This window comes from Rhamphochromis longiceps, linkage group LG14 (genome assembly GCF_057381845.1).
Source record: "Rhamphochromis longiceps isolate RC_006_pf linkage group LG14, R_longiceps_female_GT1.1, whole genome shotgun sequence".
Classification (NCBI taxonomy): Eukaryota; Metazoa; Chordata; class Actinopteri; order Cichliformes; family Cichlidae; genus Rhamphochromis; species Rhamphochromis longiceps.
The window spans coordinates 22072625-22094840 of record NC_140570.1 but is presented as its reverse complement, the minus strand read 5'-3'; the positions used below and the strand labels follow the sequence as shown (position 1 = coordinate 22094840).

Sequence of the window (22216 nt, the reverse complement as noted above, 5' to 3'; positions counted from 1 at the left end):
CTCACCATTAACACTGATGTTACCTGGATAAGCCCAAATATAGCTACTTATCTGATCTTTTGTTCTTGTTATTTTAGAAAAGTGAAAGAGCAGTTGCTGCATGCCTGACCTTAAATGTCTTATTGAAGTAACAAACTTGTAAATTTACATAGAAATGTGGTCAGTGTGTACAGTTTGTTCATGAAGCAAAGCTCATTCATTATTAAAGTAAACAGCTGTTTTGGTTTTTGGTATGTCGTGTTCACGATACCCATTAGAGCAAACGTTATTGTTGCAGGTGTTGCAACCAACAACTTTTACTTCGAAAGTGAACATTTGTGCCATACTGTTCACACCTGTTAGCAGTGAAGAGTCTGTGTCTTCCATGCAAGCTATGAGCGACCAGGTTTGCTGCAGCTGTCTAGAGGTGCAACATTTTACCATAGTAAAATGTGGTAGTCGCAGTAAGATTTGTCTAGTGGCTCTTTGAAGTAATAGTGTGCAGTTATTGCCACCCACACGCTGGTGGTCCTTTGATGGGGGGAAGCTGAGTTCATTCTTTGCATATCGAGTATCTGGTTTTCCACATTTTCCTCCTGGTCAGAAGCAGAAGCTAGCAGAATGCAATGTTTGGGTCCATGTGTGTATTTTATCATTCCTCTGCCTCCAGACAGCTTGCCCTTTGCTGTGCAATCTCAGTAATGATACAGAGGAGACTGTAAAGTGAATTAGGTGGAGTGATTGCTACCTCTTTCTCCTTCTCTTTCTTGTTTATTGCTTCTCTTACAGTGCAGAGTCACTGATTGACTGTCTCTGCAGCTGCACTTTAGCAAATTTAAGATTGGTGAGCCAGTCCAATTGTATCACTGTGCACACATGCAGACCAAGGTCAGCTCCCTACATCTGTGCCACACCCCATAAAGAAGGAGAAGCCTACTCCCATCCTGCACAGTCACTCTGACGCCTATGCAGATTAGTAGGAAAGCACAATCCTATTTTTAAAAATCACTGAGGCCACTGCACCTTAAAAAGCTGCTGTCACAGTCGGTGAAACCATTTTGAGCTCCATCATGCAGTGATGAGTCAGAGTCTGCAGACAAACATGGAAGAGCTGTTTTTGTGTTTCACAGGATTTCATCTCTCCTGCTACAGTAATGTCCACAAGCAACGCCTAGATTTGTTTTTTCTTTGTGTGTTTACTATGTGCAGTTTATTGACATACAACAATAACACAGCATCATCAGTGCTTCATTCATGATGCATCCATAAAAATGCTTGTCCGTAAATCAAATCACAAAGCTATGGATTGTATGAAATGCCCTCATGCTCTTGCTTTTAAATGTTTGGGGTGTATCAGATCATTTCAGTAATTTTCCCAAACTAACAGTGCAACAAGAGTGCCAGCTTTGTGCAGCAACTTAGTGCGTGGACATAAGAAGGTAGGCAAAAGCTCACTTTCGCACTTTCCAGAGACAGTTATTGCTTGAGTAAACAATATGAATGCCTTTGAGACAAAGGTGCAAAAGTCTGAAAGTTTTTCCATTCACAGATTAGAGAAGCTTGGAGGAGTTAATAAGCTATTTGCATCAAGCTGGTATATCAGAACGCTTGTGTCCTGTACATTTTAGTTCGTTTTCACATCTCAACTATCTAATACAAGCAAATTTTGACACTTTTTTTTTTTAAATTCACGATTACACTGACAGTGTCAAAGTAGAAAATGAATTAGAACTAGGGGTGCACTAATTGACCAGGCAGGGATTGGAATTGACTGGTCATCCTCACACATGTCCAGTTGCGAGCTGGTCTGTTTCATGCATGTGGAACAAATGCACAACAGTGTAGATAGGCAAATAGTCATGTGCACAGTCACACACAACATGATAGAATTAAAGTAAACTGTAGGGGAAACACCATGAAAGCAATTGTGACAACAAATCACATCAGACTCTTTATTCACCTTCACCCAGCTGAACATGGACATTTAAGGAGGCTAACAAATTCTTAACATGCCTGTAATATAATTCTAAGTACCTGACATTTGTTTTGTTAAATATGTTGTATGAGCTTCTGTTTGGTAAAGAAAAAGATCTCTTTGAATTTGGGGGTTCAGCAACTCATTTTCAGTTAATTATTTACACCTGCTTCCAGAGTAAAGCACTATATTTTTAGCTGTCTATAGAAGATCCTGTCACTCACTGCAGCTTGGGGGGATTATAAAGAAATTGTGAAGTTTAATAATGTCTTTTATAATGAAAATTCAATTTTGCATTGAAGAAAGTTGACTTTTACTTGCACATGCTGTCATTTTTAGAGAGGAAGTCAGAATCTAAAAAAAATGGTATCTGTAGGTCACACTTGGAGAAAATCCAAAAATGGGATAGCCCAAAAAATTGAAGTTGATCCTTCTCTAATCAAAACAGGACAAAAACACAAAGTCTGTGCAGTTAAGTGATTAAATTATTTCTGCAGTGTAATAAAACATCGATTCCAGATGTTACACGGTTACTCTTCAGAAAGACTGAGTTTGACTGGTTCTTTTTTCCTTTAGGCACTTTAGGACTTTCTTGTAGTGGCTCCACAGTGCAGTAGTTTACACCTTTGCAGATCCTTGGTTTGATCCTGGTAGAAGACAAATCCCTTGAGGAATGTGTAAGAAAGTGCATCCTGCCAAATCAAATATGCGGAACTCCTTCCTATATTGATCCCTTGTAAATAAGGGGAGCAGCTTTTCTTTTAGGACTTTCTTGTACATGTCAGGGTAATATTTTTTATGGTTGAAAATCCCAGAAGAAGAGTCTCTCGGTGGAGACAAGTGGAGATTATTTTGGCTACTACAGTTTCCAGGATCAAGAATGAAATATTAAGCTTGAAATGCTTTGGTGGTTTCAGTCTCCCTTTGAATTTCCTGATTGCTCCATGTGTCTCTGTTATTGTTTTGGACCGTAACCACTGCTACCCTGTGGATGGGGCTATTAAACCAAATAAATCTAACAGTATGTCTTAGGCTGTTATATTTTATTGAAGGGGCTGTTGGTGTGTAAACAAGTGTGTGTCTACAACCTCTGCTGTTCTCAGCACCTTAAGCTGGAAGTTGACAGAAGTTAATTCAGGTAGAGAATAACTCTTAGTTATTTACTACCTACCTGTACTTGCACTGATTTATGCAATGAACAGATGGAATTGAATTCCCTCTCCTCTCATCACTCTTTCCCTCCATTACTCCTCCTCCTGACAAATGAATCTGCAGTAATCCCAGCTGTGCCCCCATTCAGTTTAGAGTCAGTCAGCCTTTCTGCAAACAAATCAGGGCCAAGATCCATCCAATGGAAACTGTGCCAGACATCGACCCGAGCCTGGTAATTATCCAAAGGTTGAGAGTGGATTGTTTTGACTGTTTCTCACTCTTACTTTGTTATCTTTGCCACAGCGCTTTGCTGTCAGTCGGCCCTGCATGCCAGCAGGAACTTTTGTTGTTGTTGACTGTGATGGCTGTGGTGCAGTCTGAGCTCTGATTCTGGACAAAGTGCAAATACAAAGTGCTGTAAATAGAAAAAATGAATAACACTTTTGGAATACTGAGTTTTTTTCTAAGTTGGGTTTACTTTACACAAGTCTAAATTACATTCTTGTTTATTGCATGGCTTAAAAAAGCAGCAGTTCACAGATTTCTGTTAGACTCTACCTTAACTCTTTGAACTTGTCACAGTTCATTTTTGGATTCAGTCCTCTTTGGTCCCTGACCATCTCCACTATGCTTAGGGATGTAGAAGCTCCATTCATATTGTAGCTATGATAATTGTTTAGGGCTCTGATAGTATGTTTGGGCTAGTTGTCATGCTACAGAGGGAATTTCAAACACCTCCCTGATGGTAGTGCATGATAGATATGAGTCAAAAATGAGTAAAACTGCTTCACATTGCTGCATATTTGAGACATACATTAGTTTTGAAGAAGTAGGAGAGCAGAAGTAGAAGGAACAAAGTAGAAGAGGAAAAGAGCAGAACAGTTCAAGATTGAGAAATGTGGAAATGTTTTAAGAGACTCTAAGTTGGGTTGTGTAGCACTAAATACAGGTACACTGTAAATATGCTGTATAAAGTCTGCAATACTTGGCAAGCGGCCGCCTGCATAGTAAATCTGATGTGATTTTCAGCTCAGGTTGCATATATAGTTGTATATGGTTTGTCTAACTGAGCCAAAATGAAGTTAAAATGGAAAATCAAAAGAAAAAAGGGAAGACAAAAACATCTACAAAGTAAGTCAAATATATGAATGTGTCTGACATTAGCGCTGCTGCCTGTACTGCCACTTCTGCTCCTACAGAATCATACAGTTACTAAGGCAAAGCTCTTTCCACAAAAGACAAACCAAATCAGAGGACTAGTTAATAAACATGTTGTATAAAAGTGTAAAGTTGATGGGGAAATAAAATGCGCTGAGGAGTCTCACAGGAAGCACTGCACTTGGTTGTTCATGAGAAAGTAAACTTTTTATATTAATTGAAATTATTACTAAACAAAACGATTGTATGGCCTGAGTTTATATGCAGCGTGTCCATCAGGTCCCAAACCCTTTCCAAGTTTGCTGTTTGTTAGTTTTCATTGCGTTGTGTTACTGACAGCTTTGGAGAGATGACGGTTATTCTGGCCTGACAGGCCTTAAACAATAAATCTCAGGGACTTTTCCCTTGCTGTGTCTTAGAATACAAGATGTACTGAAACAGTTGGAGGTAAAATCCGAGGCGTTTCCCTGAAATCACAAGTGTTTGTGAGTCTTTGGAATTTTCTTTTCTTTTCTTTGGCATCATGTGTTCCTTTATGAGAATTTCAAAACCCTGTTACAACATGTGCTGTACTTCTGTTGTGTTCTTGACACGTTACTGTTGTTTTCAGTTTCACTCAGTCAGATGTATCTGAAACTTTGTGCGGTGTTAATGATTACATAGATTAGCTTATTATATTAAAATAAGTTAAATGATGAAATATAGGCATTTGTGTACATAGTTTTTCATTTGAACTGTTCAGCAGATTTAGGTTGAGTGAGGGTATACAAATGTTGCTTTTCATTTTTAGTTAATATTAAGTAATACTTGTGTCTGGGTTGGCTGTAAAACCAGTGGAAAGTCCCAGATCTACACTGAACTTTACCAACTCCCACTGGTCTGATGTGTCTTGTGTGTACATGGGAGTCTGCCAGTTGTTTCTGTAACTGCCTGATGATTCTTTTGCCACTAAGTGAGGACAGATACATCTAATGTGTTGCCAAAACATATGTTTAAGATGCTGCAGTTCAGATTGTGGTACTGCTTTTTCGAGAGCAGCCGTTGATCTCATCAGTAACTAACTGGTTTAAAGCTCTCTTTCAGCATGTTGTAATCTCTTTAATTTGCATCGTATTTTGAAGTCTGAATATGAACTCCCTCTCAGAGGCCAGGTTCTCACACTGTGCCCTGTTTGATGGCAGGAAATAGATTATGTTACGATCACTTCCCTGTTTTAAATATTTTAATCAGACATAGTAATCTGCAAATGGCCTTCAGTAAAATGTGTTAAGACACTTGTTTATCATTTCCTCTTCCCGGTGTGGAAACACTGATGAGAACAGCCACCTCTGTGGGCTGAATTCCCCCCCGTAGGGTAGCTGTGGGCTGTTGGGTTTCACTTCTGAGTTCTGTGCCTGCAGCTTGGACTGAACTTAACTTTTGCTTTCTGCAAAGAGGCCAGTTTAGTGTCACACACTATACAGGTTACTGATGCAGTTTTTCACTCCTGTTGCTAATTCTTTCTAGTTGAATACCTCACGGATTGTATTTAGTTCTTTGTTTTACAGCAGTTTGTATGTAGATTTATCTAAAGTTGATTAAAGTCCCGAACCTTGCTTTGCTTACAGCTGGAAATATATTACAGAATATTTCAGACTTCCCAGCGTTCATCTGGTAATTGGGTTAATATCTCTGCATCGCTTCCACAGAGTGTAATAATTTAAGGAAGTTTGTTTTATTACTCATGAAATCAGCTTCTTAAAGAATATAACACAATCCTAATTAAAAGGATATTTACTTCATAACATACTTGTTGTATCCTATTCTAGTGACATTTCTGAGAAAATACTCAGTTCATAATTTTCTAGTGACATCATAGCATTATAAAAATAACCACCTGGTGAACAGAGGGTGAATTTCCTCCAGTGCATGACAGTAACTTTATCAGATGGGAAATTAAATACTTAATGACTGCTCACTGAGCTTGCTGAGTATGAGTAGAGTACGCTCCTGCATGCAGACAAATTAAGCACAGTAGCAATCCCTCCCTTTTTCTCAATTTGTAAGCAGTGACAGTTAAGCTGAAGTTTTCATTGGATTTCTATAGTGAAATTTGATCATAATGTTAAACCTGGTCAGAACTGCGCAAGTAACCATGAAGCTAACATTTGATGAATCAGCATTACTTATATATAATTATATATATAAGTTAATATATATAATTAACTAAGTAGTATTCTGCATACTAAGACAGTCAAGAATGTTTTTGTTTGTTTATTTTTGTTTGTTTTTCTCTGCCTTGGATCATGAATAACAGAAATATTTGCCTATTCAGATAGACACTATAGTGTATTATAATGCTTCTTTTGGAGGATCAGGTTTCTTAGTGACTCTGGTCCACGTTTCCGTGACAGTGCCACGCAGATTTGTTGGCTGAACATTCATAATGCAAATCACCTGTTCTGCGACATCACAAAGATGCTGTATTAATTTGAGATTTGAAAATAAGACCTCACTTTCCAGTTCTAAGTTGACAGGAGTGGCACAAAGTGTGGTTTTTCTTTCAGCGAGTTCTGAAATACAAAACTAGCCCATGTGGAATCAACAACCACGGCACATTCAAAGTCACTTAAATCACCTTTCTTCCTGATCATGAAGCTCACTTTGAACTTCAGAGGTCATCTTGACCGTGTACATGCCTAAATGCATGCTGTATGCATCCTGGCATGTGACTGGCTAATTAGACATTTAACAACAGCTTAAATAGGTATATATAAAAAATGTCCAGTGAGTGTAACTAACCATACTTTTGTACACTTTACATCCTGGCTACAGTGTCACAAGTGAGATTGTTAAGTGGGTATAAAGGTTAAAATTAAAGAATCCCAGGAGCTCTGTCTCTGACTTAGCATTAACATATATCTGTGAGAACTGTGTATGCCTTGTTATATAATTTGTTTGCATTTCTGTGTGAAAACCTTTACTGATTATTTTCCTAGAGCTTCAGTCTCTCCTACCAACAAAAACCCTGCTTGGTTAATGCTGACTTGGCCTAGGACCTTTTGCAAGAGACATTCTTTATATTGAATCTTGACTCCCATGTACTGTGTATTGCTATTAGATTAGCAAAGTTTGGAATCATTATAAAAGCTTTTTGTCACTAGACCTTCCAATAATCACATTATTAAGATAATATGAATCCATATCATATGCTTGCCTGGCAGCTGTCTCTCACTGCAGTCTGTCTCCACCACTTTAGCGTGAATGGGTCTGAATGTCTATTAATATCTGCACAGTGCACACTCAGATGGTCCTCCAGCACCGGTCTAAAGTGAGGGCAGAGACTTGGACTTCTTGGCATGCACGACATGTTTGTGCCGAACTGTTCTGTACAAGCTAAGACGGGAAAAGCGCAATAGGACACACCTATTTTACAGTATATGTAACAAAGAGCTGTCTCTGAACTTTTTTTCAACTTTATGTGGTGAAATCCTGCCTGTTGTAATCTGACATTAGCATAGGACAAGACTTAAAAAGTATTTACTATTTAGTTATGCATTTCCATCGATCTGCAGGATGTTGAATGAAGCTTTAGTTGGTCAGAAAAAACACTTAAAATAAAATATTAATTATTATATTAAACAGTTTTTAAAGGTTTAACTTCTAAAATGTTTGCTGCTATTACGTTATTATTTTTAGGCTGTATTATTTTTACTTGGGTTTTACTAGTTTTGTTGATTTGGTTGAATAGTAAGCTTGTGGCTTGCTTTCACTGTGGTTTGCTTTACTATTAATATTTGAGATTTGAAAAGAATCAGTAATTGCAATTTTAGTTTTTTTGTTTAAAGGAAGAAAATAACAAGCCCAGTGTATTCACTTTACCTAGTTCAGCACAACACTAAATTAAACATGCAACACAAACAAATTAGTCCAACCTAAAAAAACAAAAAACAACTTTCCATAGCATAACATTCAATAAGTCAGGCCTGTGACTGTTGCCGCTTTCAAAATGTGATTACAGGAATAGGGGGAGAGGGAAGGAATTCTCTGAAGACACCGTGGGGGGTTGGGCGGAGGGGGTGCGAAGCAGCCGGCAAGCTGACAGCGTGTACAAGAGTGGGCTGGGCCAAACAGGAAACGATGATGTCATAGCAAAAGTGAGCGAGAGAGAAGGGGAAGGCAGAGTGGTTGGGGGGGAGAGGAGGAGTGGCACTGATTCAGAGATGAGCTCAGCTGCATAGGCGTGGGCTGCTCGCTCTCTCCTCCCCCTCTCAGTGCTCTCTTGCTGCCTGCTTTGGCTGCTGCCAGTGTTTTGTTATGACAGCGGGGGAAATCGCCTGCCTCAGTAGAATGAACTAGAACAGCGAAGAGGAGAGACGCCGGCTCCCGTTGACATGGTGGGAGATTTATTTTTCTGGAGCTTCTGCTGTCTCAGGCTGTGGAAAAGGGATAAGAAGGTGAGCCTATTCGCTGCTGCTGATGCTGATGCTGACACTCTGGGTGTCTTCTGATTGATTTATAGTATTCATGAGCCGGCGGGGAGGCAGCGAAGCAGGTCTCTAAGCTGGTTCAGATAGTTTGCCGGTTGCTTCTGCACAGTCTTGTTCCAGCATGCCTCTTTAATGTTAAAGCCAGAGCATGAAATATGGTGTGTTTTGTGTGTCCCTTTAAACTGGGTCAGTGTATTGCTTTTTCTAATTACAGATATGCGTCTTTTTTTCTGCTCCAGTGTCATGAAAATGTGATGAGCCATGGCACACATGCTATTTTTAGGATGCGTTCTTCCTCACATAAAAGTGCTAGCACATTCAAAAAGATTATTTTTAAAAATCACTGTCAGGACATTTTCATTTATTTATTTATTTTTAATGAAAGTGGATTTGAGACTTGCAGAAAGAGAGGGAGGGGGGCCGACAGGCTGAATAGCAGCTTTCCAAAGCGGAGGCCAGGGTATGCTGTGGCACTGTACGGTTTGTGACGGAAGGGGGTTTCCATTCAGACAGCATCAGTGTGACCCACTGTCTTCCCTGTCAGCCTTTCAGTCTAATTATGTTTGCTTAAATGATGTGTACTGTAGCTTCATCTTCTTTTTACTTGATTTCTGTTTAGCCAGCTTTGATTGCAGTTTTGTGCAGCATCTTGATCATACTCTGTGTTAAAGCTTTAGGAAATCCCTTTGACAGATTTTAGTATTTGACCCAGTTGTAGCTCAATCTCAGTGCAGCAAATCAGGTATCAGATACACATGCTCTTCTGACTATTCCCCCACATGATGTCATTTTTTTTAAACACAGCTATTAAAATTTTGTTTTGCTTTCAGTGAACTCAGTCACATATGGACTGCGTATTTCTGTTTAGCTCATGTAGGATGCCTCAGAGGAAAGTTCATTACATCAAGGACGGGTTTAAGCAAAGCCAGATCTCCTATAATCCTGTGAGTCCATTCAGAGTCACCCTTTGCGTTGTTGATATGAGGTCATTCTTTCACGTTTTGCAAGAGTGTTGTTAAGTCAGAGGATCCAACCGGTGCTTCTAGCTGCAGGGGTTCTGTTTCAGAATGGGTGCACCTTTATTCATGTTTGGTGTGTATGCCTAGGAAATTTGTACAAATAGTCAATGGTTTGGATATGCAGACCTGCAAGCGTCTGGTGACGTTATCCTTTGACTGTGTTCCTGTGGTGTCCCAGAGGCATCAGATTTCCACTAATGTATTCCTTAAATAGATAAGTTAAAAAACAATATATTCAAATATATTCAAGTTTTTTCTCATTAAACATCTCACATTTACTTTGCTGTTAATATAGTTTCATAAAAATCATTATGTCTTCACTTAAGACGTGAGATCAGTGTGTCAACTTCCCAGTGCTTTGGCCCTGCTGTTTTCTAGAAAGTTCTTCACGTCTGCGATCAGACATGTGGCATCTGTTTGTGGTCCTTTGTATTCATTGCTGTATAAGGCTTTCATTAGTAAAGATAATCAGTGAGGAAAATGTGAAATGATGTGATGGAAATGGAAAAATGTCACGAAGAAGATATGAAAGATCTTGAAGCAAAACCGGAGCAAAACAAGAACTAAATGATTTGGGTTGGAACATGACGTATGAAATAGAAATGAGAGACTGTTAACTGTAAAAACGTGTCTTTGAAATTTTATATAAGGAACTGCCGCCACTGGTCTGCCTTAGTTTTTTCAGCCCATGTGTTTGTAACATAATCTACATGCTAATTATAACTGTATTTACTCAGGCCTCAGTGTTGTTGTTTTATCTGTCACTGAGAGTATTACACTGTTGTAAATTCCTAAAAAACAACCTCCAAGGGTCACTTCACATTCCACAGCCACTCTAAGGTTGCACTTATAAATCATTAAAAAACAAACAAAGTTTGAAGGCTACATTAACCTAAAAGTGTCTGTGGGTGACGGTCACACGTTGGTGGTAATGAGGTAACACTCGAAACTACTTAGAATTTTTTCTTCCCCATCACCTCATCAGTACTTCTTCACCAGAAAAACCCCGCAGACTGCAACCACTTAATAATGTGGTGATGATGTATGCTAAACTGTTTAAGGAGTGAGCTCTTTAAACTTGAGGGATCCTCAGTGTTTGGAGAAAATTCAGATAATAGAATTTAAAAAACAAAACAAAAACTTAAGTACTGATGTGTCAGACAGTAGATACTTTTATCTACATATAGTGTGATATAGTAAAAACAAGATGATGAGGTCATTGTGAAGAAACTTTCCAGCAATGACTTTCACAATTTAACATGAAGACTCTCCTTGATTCTGTTTCACACGCTGATGATGAAATTCTGCTACTAAATTAAAGGCTTCTCTCCAAACATGACTTTTGTTAGATTCACTTGTATGAGCTCTTCTAACATTTAGCCTGTGTGTTGTAAGATTTACCCAGCTTGGTTAAAACTTGTTTAAAACTTGTTTCAAGTGCCCAGTTCCCCAGACATGGATTAGCCAGAACACAAAAACTTTTTTTTTCTTTCTTTCTCTTTTTTTTTTTTTTTTTTACCTGGGATTAGGCTTAATCCACATCTTGGAAAGAAGCTAAAAAATAGTTTTGATGTAGAGATGAGTCATTCAATTCAATTCAAGTCATTTCAATTAAATTCTGTGTTACTTATATGCCACTTAATCACAACAACAGCGGCCTCAAGGTGCTTTATAATATCTACAGTAATAGAGAGAAAACGTCAACAATCGAACAACCCCTATGAGCAAACACCTGGTGACGGTGTAAAGGAAAAACTCTGTTTTAACAGGAAGAAAACCAGGTTAAGGGAAAGAGAAGCCATCTGCCGTGATCGGACACGGCAAAGCAGACTGTAGAAGAGAACCAGCGTTTAATAACTCTTATGATTAGACTTAGTAACAAATAATGTACCAACTATTTGGCAAGTGTAGCTGTTGTGTAGCTAACTTCTATCAGTTTGCTGAATATTAAACTAATTGAGAAGATTAAATAAACTAATTTCAAGTTACAGTGCACTAGGCTGTTAATGACACCAAACAAACCAACTTCCTTCATGAATGTTATATATAGAATTACATATATACATGTAGAAGAAATTAGCATTAAAACTGCACTTTTAGTAAACTCCACACTCTTTAAAAACATCATTAGTATAAACATTTGAGCACAGAAGCTGCAAAGACCTCAACTGTTCTTTAGCTTCATTTCTCTCTGTCATCCCGTGAACATGGCGCACGTGGCAGCAGAGTAACGGCAGCTTGACCCGGTTACTCCTGGACCCCGTGGACCCACTTCCTCTCCCCCCCAGGCAGACATGTGTTCTCTGTTTGGTTTGTGTTCACTCGAAGAGGACACGAGGCTAGCGCACACCATCGCACACACTCTTGAGCATGACTATGAGCTAATGCAGACTCGACACACGCCCACAGACCTTATGTCAGGATAGGATGTGGAACCAGTGGTGTATTAATGCATTTGGTGTTTCTCAAACCTTTTTTTCTTTTTCTTTTTTCCATTGAGTGATTTCGTATTTCATCTTTTGTCCTTTATTTTTAATCACTCAATCCACACTTTAGAGGGAGACCACGTCCTAAGTGTGAGGGGAGCAGCTGTCGCCTGTCACATGCGGGTTTAAAGAGGGTGTGTGTGTCTGTTGTGTCTGCATAGCAAGCAAATGGCCGCCACAGAGTCAGGGCGTGCAGAGCCACACGTCCGTTTCATCTCCGTCCAGCTGTCCTCTCTTCCTGTCTTCTTAATTTATTTGCAGGGCTGCACCTAAGAGAAATCTACACCTTAGAGAAAATGTGGCGCTAAAAATAATCGGGCAGCTTTTGTGTTTAACTTTACAATGATCTCCCATTCTCACAGCACTTGCTGCTTTAGGTTGTGTTTACATGTCCTTTCGAAGTCACGGTGTAATTTTTATGGCTCCTCTTTTTGTGACTGCTTAGTTGACGAATAAAGATGTTAAGCTGGTCGATTAACCTCGCAGCTGCCTCGTTCCCTGTGTCCATTACAGAGCCTATTTTCTATTTTCTCCTCTTTTGTTCTTAGGATACAAGTCGACTCTTATTCTCCTGTTAGTGGCAGACTCTAACTTTTGTTGTTTTTAACTTCAAAAGCAGAAACTGAAATATTTAACATACAAATAAGTCAGGATGGGGGCATATTTTATTGCTGTGTAGCTGGAAGGAGCTGAATTACTTTAAAAAGCCATAAATTAATTGCGGGGTCTCCCTTGCTGCAGCTCAAGGCCTCGACATGTGTTTACTTGTTTGTGTGTCTTCACTGCTGTTTTCCCAGGAGGGAGGAGTAGTCGACATATGGCTGTAGACGGAGGTTTTCATTGATTCTTTGATCTTCACTTTTCCCCTCTCTGTTTTTAGGTTTACTACCATTTAAAAGTAGTTCTGCTTAGAGGCTGATTCAGGTTTGCAGCCATGAGTCCTTTTTATAATGACCTGAATCATATGTAGTATTGCAGGGGCACAGTCAACGTTAATATTTCATCAGGTATTCTGGTGATTATTTCTCCACTAGTTTATCAGAAAGTTAAATAACGGAACAGCCTGAATGATTAAATTCTGTTTGCATGTGATTGATTATTCTTTGTCCAGCTCTCCTCCACGCGGTGCCCCTTCTTAGTCCTCCTGTATCTCATTAGCATTGTAAATCAGTGCAGTTGAGGAGTGCTGTCAAGGGGTCCACTCCCTCCAAAAATTTCTGCCACTAAAAGCAAAAAATGGACTAACAAGCACAGCCTCTGGGGAGCAAATGGCTCTCATGGGCTTGACCTTAGGTACTTAATTTCATGTCTCATGTTTAATCATTAAGCCTTTGAGTGGGTGGGTCGTTTGCACGGACAGGCGCCACATTACCTGAAGGAGTCGATAATAATACATCGAAGGCTACTTAATCAATTATTTTAGTCGATGAGTGTCGCAACAAGCAAGGACAGGGAGCGGCATTAAAAGTGGGGGTGTTGATGCTTGATTTTTCTGGTCATGTTAGTGGTCTCTGGTCTGAGGAACACCCAGAGCTTCACCCTCAGAGCTGCCAGTATGAATTATCGGCTGGTCTGTTTTCTTTATTGGCCATAACTCAATTCTCTCTCTTGTTTGCAAAACTGCCCCGAGCTCTGGAGGGCATCTGGCAGCAGCAAACTCGATGTTTGTGCATGAGACTAATGATTACCCTCAATCACCAGATCTCGCCCTTCTTTCCAGAGGCAGCCTCGTGTTGCTTGTTGCTCAAAAACCCTGAAATATTGCTACATTTTTCGTCTTTAGATAGGAGAAAAATCTATTTAACATCGGACTCCACCACTCTGTTTACATGTTCATTTATGTGTTTGCATGTATGTGTGTTTTTTAACAGGTCGCAGGGGAACAGAAATATCACCCAGAATGCTTCACATGTCTGAACTGCCGATCGTTCATCGGTGATGGAGACACATACGCTCTGGTGGAGAGATCTAAACTGTACTGGTGAGCATCCGTCACTGTAAAGTTTAAACAAAAAAGCTGAGGCGCTTGCTTTATGTGTCACATCCATCATAGCCTGTGAAACTAGTACTCATGATCTTTCTCCAGTTTCATCCTCTGCCATAAGCTAATCCGCTCAGAATCTGTAGGAAAGCTCGAAAGTGTGCCATAAGCTGCTGTTGATTGACAAAATCTCAAATTTATTTCGCTTATTTCTGGCTTCAAAGGGCTTTTTGTTAACATTATGACAAACTGGTGACAACTGGCAGAAGACATGCTCATATCTGAATGTGGTTTAAGCATGAAACAAGTCATAAAACCATTAAACTGGGAGAAGAATGCTTTTATTATCATATAAACAGTAGCTGCAGTTTGAACATCATATTGTTAGTTGCCAGCTTCCAATAGCTCCAGGGTTGCTTTAATGTTCTTGTCACAAGTTTCAGACTGTATCTATCAAAGAATATCACGAGAGAGGCGGCTAATTGTATTCTGCAGCAACATAATGACATCGCAGTGTCCATAAAGACTTAGATTCAACAAGAACAGTGAGTCTGGGGTTACATGAGAGACAGAAGACACTGAGACAGCCTAAATCTACAGAACTATGGCACCTCCCCCACAATACCTTTGAATTACTCACCTTGAGAGCTGGTGTTTTCTCAGATCATTACATTCAATGAGAGAGTCGCATGTTGCTGACTGACATGACACAGAAAGGATATCAGCAACAGCTTTACAGTTGGGGGGGGGGGGCATCACCTCATAGGTTATTAGTCACTTCATAACATTCTGACTTATCAAAGGTCAACCTGACTCAAAACAATGAGTGTACAGTGTTGTCTTGGCTGAGCCGAAGCAACATGTGACACTGTGAAAATTATTGTAATGAGAAGTTGATTTTTCATACAAACCTCACGAGGATTCCTATTATCTGTTTTATTACTGCTGTTCTCATTTTTAGAAAAATAAATAAAATAAAAATAAATTCTATTTTTAATCTCTACTTCTCTTCCTCTCTGGCTCCAGTGGTCACTGCTACTACCAGACCATCGTGACCCCGGTGTCGCTACCGGACTCGCCATGCTCACGGATCCCTCACACGGTCACACTGGTGTCCATCCCGGCCTCCGCTGATGGCAACAATGGACGCAAAGGGCGCGGTTTCTCCGTGGCAATTGACCAGCCACTAAGCCCGACCAACGGCTACAGTCCCGAACATGGACACACCGTCAGAGTCTCCCAGTGAGCCACGTTTGTGTTTTGTGGATAAAATGAATATCGTGTTTCAGTTTGTGGAATGTAGAGCAAGTGGAAAATGAAGAGGAAAGGCGGAATGAGTTAAGAGATGCAGCATTAGGGAAGGTTAATGGTGGAGGACAAAGGATAAAGGAGGGGGATTTATAAATGGAGGCCAGAGTGATAGATGAGATTCATTTAAAATGTATAATAGAGTGGAAGGATAGTCACTGTTATTCAAATGAGCTCAGACTTATCTGCTCTCTGGACAATACTAAAAGAAAAATGTCCCCTGTGTGTACAAAGGTGTTTAAGGAGATTTCTTTTTGTTTCCAGGGTGGATGCCGACTGCATCAGCCCAGATGTGAAAAATTCCATTCACGTTGGAGACCGGATCTTAGAAATTAATGGGACGCCCATTCACAACGTTCCTCTGGATGAGGTATTCATCACTATTTTTATGTGTTTGCTGCTAAAAGATGATGCTTTAGTTTCACTCAGGCGGTTCTCTGTGTTCCTATTGTTTTGGAGGAAAATGGGATGATATCCATCTTCAGCTTTTGAGGATTTCCAGTGGCAAGATGAGACTTAATAATATAACCAGCTGTTTAAATAAATAAATGTTTCAGTAAATTCATAAGGGAAGTTACTGAAGCATGAGTGCTTCATCTAACCCTGAACTTATAAGCAAATCCAACCAGAGCACTTCAATGAGCCGATATATCCTTTTAAGTTTTGAAATGCATTAGTGCCGTTCACTTTTTGATCTGACCATCCTGTCTGATCTGTCTCTTCTTCTCCAGATTGACCTGCTGATCCAGGAAACGAGCCGGCTGCTGCAGCTCACCATCGAACACGACCCTCACAGCCAGTCGGGACAGGAGGGAGGCTCCTCGGAGGCTGAGGACCAGGTGGACGGTCCGTTGTCCACCCCACTGTCAGAAGGGCCCAGCCCCATCCTACCCATCACCCAGCCCCCCAATCCAGACATCAGCAACCTGAAATCCCGCATCATCACGTAAGACATCAATGCAGCAGCTAATATACTTTTATCACAGTTTGCTACAAAGAGTTAAATGTATGTTCTCATCTTCCCATTAATAAAGTGTGAACACCTTCCTTCATGAAAAGGTTGATTTCTTTGTTTTCCTCTCTTTTAGGCGAAGTTACAGCACTGATAAGTCGCCTGGATCCAGCAATGCCGCGTCACCAATCTCCCAGAGGAAGGACATCAATCGGTCTGAGTCACTTCGGGTCGTCTCAAACCGGACTCACCGTATCTTCCGCCCATCTGACCTCATCCACGGAGAAGTGCTGGGGAAGGGATGCTTTGGACAAGCCATAAAGGTAGATTTGAGTTGGCAGAGACTCCTTAGACTCATTAGTTGCATGCTACATTGTAAATGTAGCATGCAACGAGTCATACTGAAAAAAATCCAGAAGGGGGAAGCATTGAGATGAAAGAAGTGTATAGTGGAAGGCGGATGGAATGACTGGGGATTTATCACATCAGGGAATTTTTCTTTTTTAAGTTTTGTCTCTTAACATTGCTTCAGTCAGTGTTGCTTAACTTGATTTGTGCATTGTGTCTTGTTAAAGGTGACACACAGAGAGACGGGTGAGGTGATGGTGATGAAAGAGCTGATCCGCTTTGATGACGAGACTCAAAAAACATTCCTCAAAGAGGTGAGTGGAGACAGACAATCTCAGAGACTTCAGACTGTGAATGAAACATAACACAGAGCAGCTTGTGCACCAAAGTTATTGTTGTTTTTTCTTCTATAAGCCAAAGCTAAAGATTGTAGTTAAAGTGAGACATTCCTGAATGTAGGAAAGGGGTAAATGAAAAAGGCAGACGTCTCACACCTGAAGAGAAAATGAAATTAAAAAGGCATAAACTCCCCTTTGAAATAATATCAGTTCACTATGCTCACATAGTCCTGTCTCCCAAAAATGATGGCTGGGCAGATTTTATTTTACCGCCCACATTAAACTTTATCTCTCTGCCGACCTCCCTAAAGAGAGCCGATAGCAGAGGATGACTCAGGTTCAGATTTCTGTGAGGCTTTTTGGGGTTTGAAGATCTGAATCACTCCTCGTGTTCCTGTTTGGCGCTAGATTAGCCTCATTCATCCAGTTAACTGCCTCCTAAATGGGATGTTTGAAGCTCAGAAAAATGGTTCCACTTTAGTTGTGGATTATGAGTGGGTATTTAGCTTTATTATTGGGTTGAAACAGTGAGGAGTCTTGTAATTAGAAAAGTGAGTAAAGAGATTCGCTGTAAAATGAGCCCCAGTCACAGCTAAGCAATGATTATTACTCGTGCTGGCTGCTTGTTTGTAGGTGGCCCAAGTCTTAAATTACTGAGTCTCGTGTAATCCTCATCGGTGAAGATTAGAAAAGAAGGAGGCAAACATTTCAGATGTCATGTGTAACAGTGGCGTGCTGCCTCCTCCATGTGACTTTAGTTTTACCAGTAGTGTAGTCACATTTGTAAAGTAGCAGAAGTAATTGCAAAAATATTAACACTGACTGTCATAATTTGTTCAGGTGATAGTTTTGTACTGTGAATATTTAAGATCCCTTACAGCTGCTGTGGACTTTTCCCAGAGATGTGTGAAAATAAATAATTATTTGTGTCTTTAAGGTGAAAGTCATGCGATGCCTGGATCACCCCAATGTGCTCAAGTTCATCGGAGTCCTCTACAAAGACAAGAGACTCAACTTCATCGCAGAGTACATCAAAGGTGGCACTTTGCGGGAAATCATCAAGAAAATGGTAAACAAATGGGGGGGTGTTTGTTTCCTATATGGAATTCCAATGCACAGACTAGCATGGTTATTATTAATAAGGATAATAATAAAAATAAAGAAGAAGGGATTCATCACTTTATACCAGTATGTTACATTAAGTTGTGTGTTTTGGTTTTTCCTATAGGACTCAAACTATCCCTGGAACCAGCGGGTCAGTTTTGCTAAGGACATCGCTGCTGGGATGGTGAGTGTATATACTGTTAATACACTCTGGAAAACAAACCAAGGTTTTTCTGCATGGAGAAAGTGGTTTAGATCATTATTATTGTTTTGCCACTGCATACACAAAAACACAGAACACGACACTGCCAGACTCTAAAACATACAGAGGGAAGTGAAGATGGTGCGGTTGTATTGTCAATAACAAAACATAACCAAGACCTTATAAATAAAAATCAAATCCTGTTGAGCCAAGAGAAAAGTAGAGATCAGTGGTTGTGAGAGATAACCACCGCTTCCTGTTAGATGCACTCTGAATATCTGCTGTACACATACTTTTTGCTTTAGTCTTGCTGTTGTCTCCCTCTAGTGGTCATGTTTGTGAGCTACAACACTTGTGAGGTACTTTTCTTACTATAAAGGTTAAATCGGAGCATAAATTCCTGCAGGATAAGAACACAGGTTCTCTGGATTCCCCCCCAGATAGCTGTACAGTGATGCATATCAAGCATGACTGTGTTATTGTATATTCAGCAAGAGCTTTTTGAAATAAACCCAGACAGTATTGTTCGACTTGGCAGTGTTCTACTTACAGATTATCAAAAGACTGTTTATTTATTTTTATTCTTCCTGCCTTTCCTTCCTCTCCTATCTGTCTGTCATTCAGGCATATCTGCACTCCATGAACATTATTCACCGGGACCTGAACTCTCACAACTGTCTAGTCCGAGAGGTAAGAACTTGTCTTCCTGTACACTTTTGTGTTTGTGCCGACATACCTCTGCACATACAGCATGTTTTCTTTAAGGATTTAGGACGGCGCACCTGCCATTCGCTCATACAAAAACAAAAAAGGCCTTTGTTCGCAGTTGCTATGGGAGACTAAGACGACTTAAAAAACACTCCACACAAGAAGCTTAAAGCAGAAACATTCAGCTTGCCGGACCTAAACAAGGGGAGTGCTGAACACGTGTCACATGACAACAAAATGTTTGCCTGACAGCCTGGAGATTAATTTTAAGCTCACTAGCGAAGCTTAAAGCTGATTCACCACAGATATATCCCTGAACACTATGTCTGTCTTTTTTTCAGAAGTGATGATGTTGATAGTGAAAAGAGTGAATCCAGAACTAGTAACTAGCAGGTTGACGCTTTTTTCAGACAGTGTTTCCCTCAAGCTGTAAAGCGAATGAACTAAATATGCCCATTTCCTTTATGAAAAGTGAACAAGTCATTAAACCTGTCAGCCTGTGGTCTCACACACAAGCTGTCCCCTGCTCCCAGCAAGTGATTTCATTGCATCTGACATCATTTTATACTGTGAATGTCGTTAATGTGAATACTTTGTGTAGTAAAAATCACATTTAGTGACTTTTGGTGAGTATGCTTGTTGCATAAAAATAAAATGTTTTGGCATATTTCACTTTAAAGAACAACACAGTGGTGGTGGCAGACTTCGGGCTGGCTCGACTCATGGTGGACGACAAGAACGGGGAAAAGCTGACGCAGGGAAAGCTGTCTGGCATCAAGAGGCCCGACCGCCGGAAGAGATACACGGTGGTGGGAAACCCCTACTGGATGGCTCCAGAGATGATCCATGGTATGAACTACAGGAAGTGATCCATGTCCTTGCTTACCTGTGCTAATCACAAATATTTTATTGAGTATGAGATCACCAAAAATATTTTGTCTTTTTTCATCGCAGGGAAGAGCTACGATGAGAGAGTAGACATCTTTTCCTTTGGTATCATGCTCTGCGAGGTAAGCTATCCATCAGCTGCTCTGGATATTTTGAATTCCTGAAGTTATATTTTTTTCATGAATAAACCCGGAGATCTCAAATGTCTTCAGGGCCTCCAGATGATAAAACCAGTCTAAGGTGTTATTCTGTAATTAGAGGAAAAAGTTAACACTGTCAAACCTTGAATTTAGCCTCATATGAAACACACCATTACATTTTATGAGGGGAACAGTCTTCCTTCTCCCAAACTCCACATTTCTTAGAGGGGGAAAACTGCTTTCCGACTGAGCATCCAGCGCCACAGTGATGAAGGCTTGCAGCCTGGCCACACACCATCCACATAATTTGGGCCCAACAGTGTAGGAGCTCCAGTATGAGTTCTCCAGATGAACGTTATTATCCAGAGAACATTACAGGGATTAGAGGGCAGGAAAGCAAAGAAGTCTTCATGTGGCTGCTGACGGGCACACAAATGATAGTTGTGGTCTGCTGGCACCATGAGCTTCTGTTTGGGGGGTTTGCTGGTTTTCAGCTGGAGGGCTGACCAAGACTGGGGGAGACTTCTGACACTTTGATCTTTAACTCTTTTTGCTCTTTCTTGCTCTTTCCAGGTCATTGGCAGGGTGAATGCTGACCCCGACTACCTCCCCAGAGCGACGGACTTTGGACTGAACATCTCGGGTTTCCTGGAGCACTACTGTCCCACCAACTGTCCCCGCGCCTTCTTCCCCATGGCTGCTGTGTGCTGTGACCTCGATGCAGACAAACGGTCAGACACCGGATTCATTTTGACATGTAACCTAAAGGGACAGTTCACCAAGAGTTGGATTATCACAGGAGCCAGCTTTTTATTTAAAGAGGTTTTTCTGATACTAACCAACCAAAAAAAACTATTTTCTCGATCCTTTGAAACTGGCCTAAACTTCCAATTCTAACAACTTTGGTTAATTCAGCACATTAAAAGGATTAAACAAGCATAAATCCTTCACTGTGTTGTATGACTAACTCAAGTAAATGCCCGTCAGGTACCTGGATTTTTCAATTCTGAGCAAAAAAATCAAGTTTTATTGTGTTTTGAGGTGAACTGTCCCTTTAATTTATAACAAAAGAACTTGATAAATACAAATAAATTGGAGAGGTTTACAAACTGTGGTGTCCGTCTGCTTTCTTAATACACAGGCCTGCTTTCTCGAAACTGGAGGAGTGGCTGGAGAACCTAAAGATGCACTTGGACATCGGTCTGCCCCTGATGTCCGAAGTGGATCAGCTGCACAAGGCCTTCTGGGAGCACCACAGCATAACACGTCCTGAGAACGGCCTGCACACCCACCCCGAGCAGCCAGAGTAGACCCGAGCAAAACAGGGACAAGTGGGACGTTATCAGTAACCCCCACAGGGGTGGCGACCACCTTGCCTGGATTGGCGCAGCGGGCGGAGGAGTCATGTAAATACCCCTCCGTGTTTGCGGGAGCAGACTGGCTCAGGCTCAGTAAATAGACTCAGGGGGAAAAATGTCAAACTGAGAAAGCCACCTGCGCACACATATTGACTTTCAAAGTAAAATCAAGAGACATTAATTAGAATTGCTTGATTCTGCTGCACCTGAAGCTACAATGGAGCACATCATATGCAATCAGACCCGACTTTCAAATCACAAATCAGCTCTCGAATCATGTAGATTTAACTTTAGAGGTCATACCAGGTCAAGAATACTTGCTGTACTATTGTAGTGTGTATGTTCATGTGGAAATATAATCCCCCCGCCCCCACCCCTAAAAACAATGCATACAGCAGACCTTCACTTTAGGCATCTACAGAATATATTGTGCAGTAGGTGTTTGCAGGTTTGGTTTTGCTTTCTGTTTGGACGTCAAAGACGAGGGAGTGTGAGTGTGTGTGTATGTCTGTGTGTGTCGTTTAGAGGTTTAGATCGACTCATGAAGCAAACCCTTTCAAGCTTTAAATAGTTCACAGAAGAGTGCATGACTGTAAATAATGCTGTCAGGGCAAATCCTGGTTCTTCGTGTCCCTCTGACCTCATTTGGTC

At 40.6% G+C, this 22216-nt stretch overlaps 1 protein-coding gene across 3 annotated transcripts in view; it reads left to right on the top strand.

The window, feature by feature from the left end:
- The window catches only part of limk1a (LIM domain kinase 1a), a 53311-nt gene extending 31349 nt beyond the window's left edge, over window positions 1-21962 (top strand). For 2 of the 3 annotated variants that reach the window (XM_085379677.1, XM_085379678.1), the window contains 13 exons: window positions 14110-14219; window positions 15246-15461; window positions 15792-15897; window positions 16259-16473; window positions 16616-16802; window positions 17055-17141; window positions 18103-18234; window positions 18394-18453; window positions 19096-19161; window positions 19860-20028; window positions 20134-20189; window positions 20781-20938; window positions 21349-21962. In XM_085379677.1, coding sequence (XP_085235803.1) covers window positions 14110-14219; window positions 15246-15461; window positions 15792-15897; window positions 16259-16473; window positions 16616-16802; window positions 17055-17141; window positions 18103-18234; window positions 18394-18453; window positions 19096-19161; window positions 19860-20028; window positions 20134-20189; window positions 20781-20938; window positions 21349-21517 — 1731 coding nt within the window. In that variant the 3' untranslated portion in view covers window positions 21518-21962. Of the gene's footprint in view, window positions 1-8469; window positions 8701-14109; window positions 14220-15245; window positions 15462-15791; window positions 15898-16258; window positions 16474-16615; window positions 16803-17054; window positions 17142-18102; window positions 18235-18393; window positions 18454-19095; window positions 19162-19859; window positions 20029-20133; window positions 20190-20780; window positions 20939-21348 lie in introns of those variants that run through there. The other variant, XM_085379679.1, reaches the window with a different exon arrangement.
- The last annotated feature ends 254 nt before the right edge of the window (window positions 21963-22216 follow it).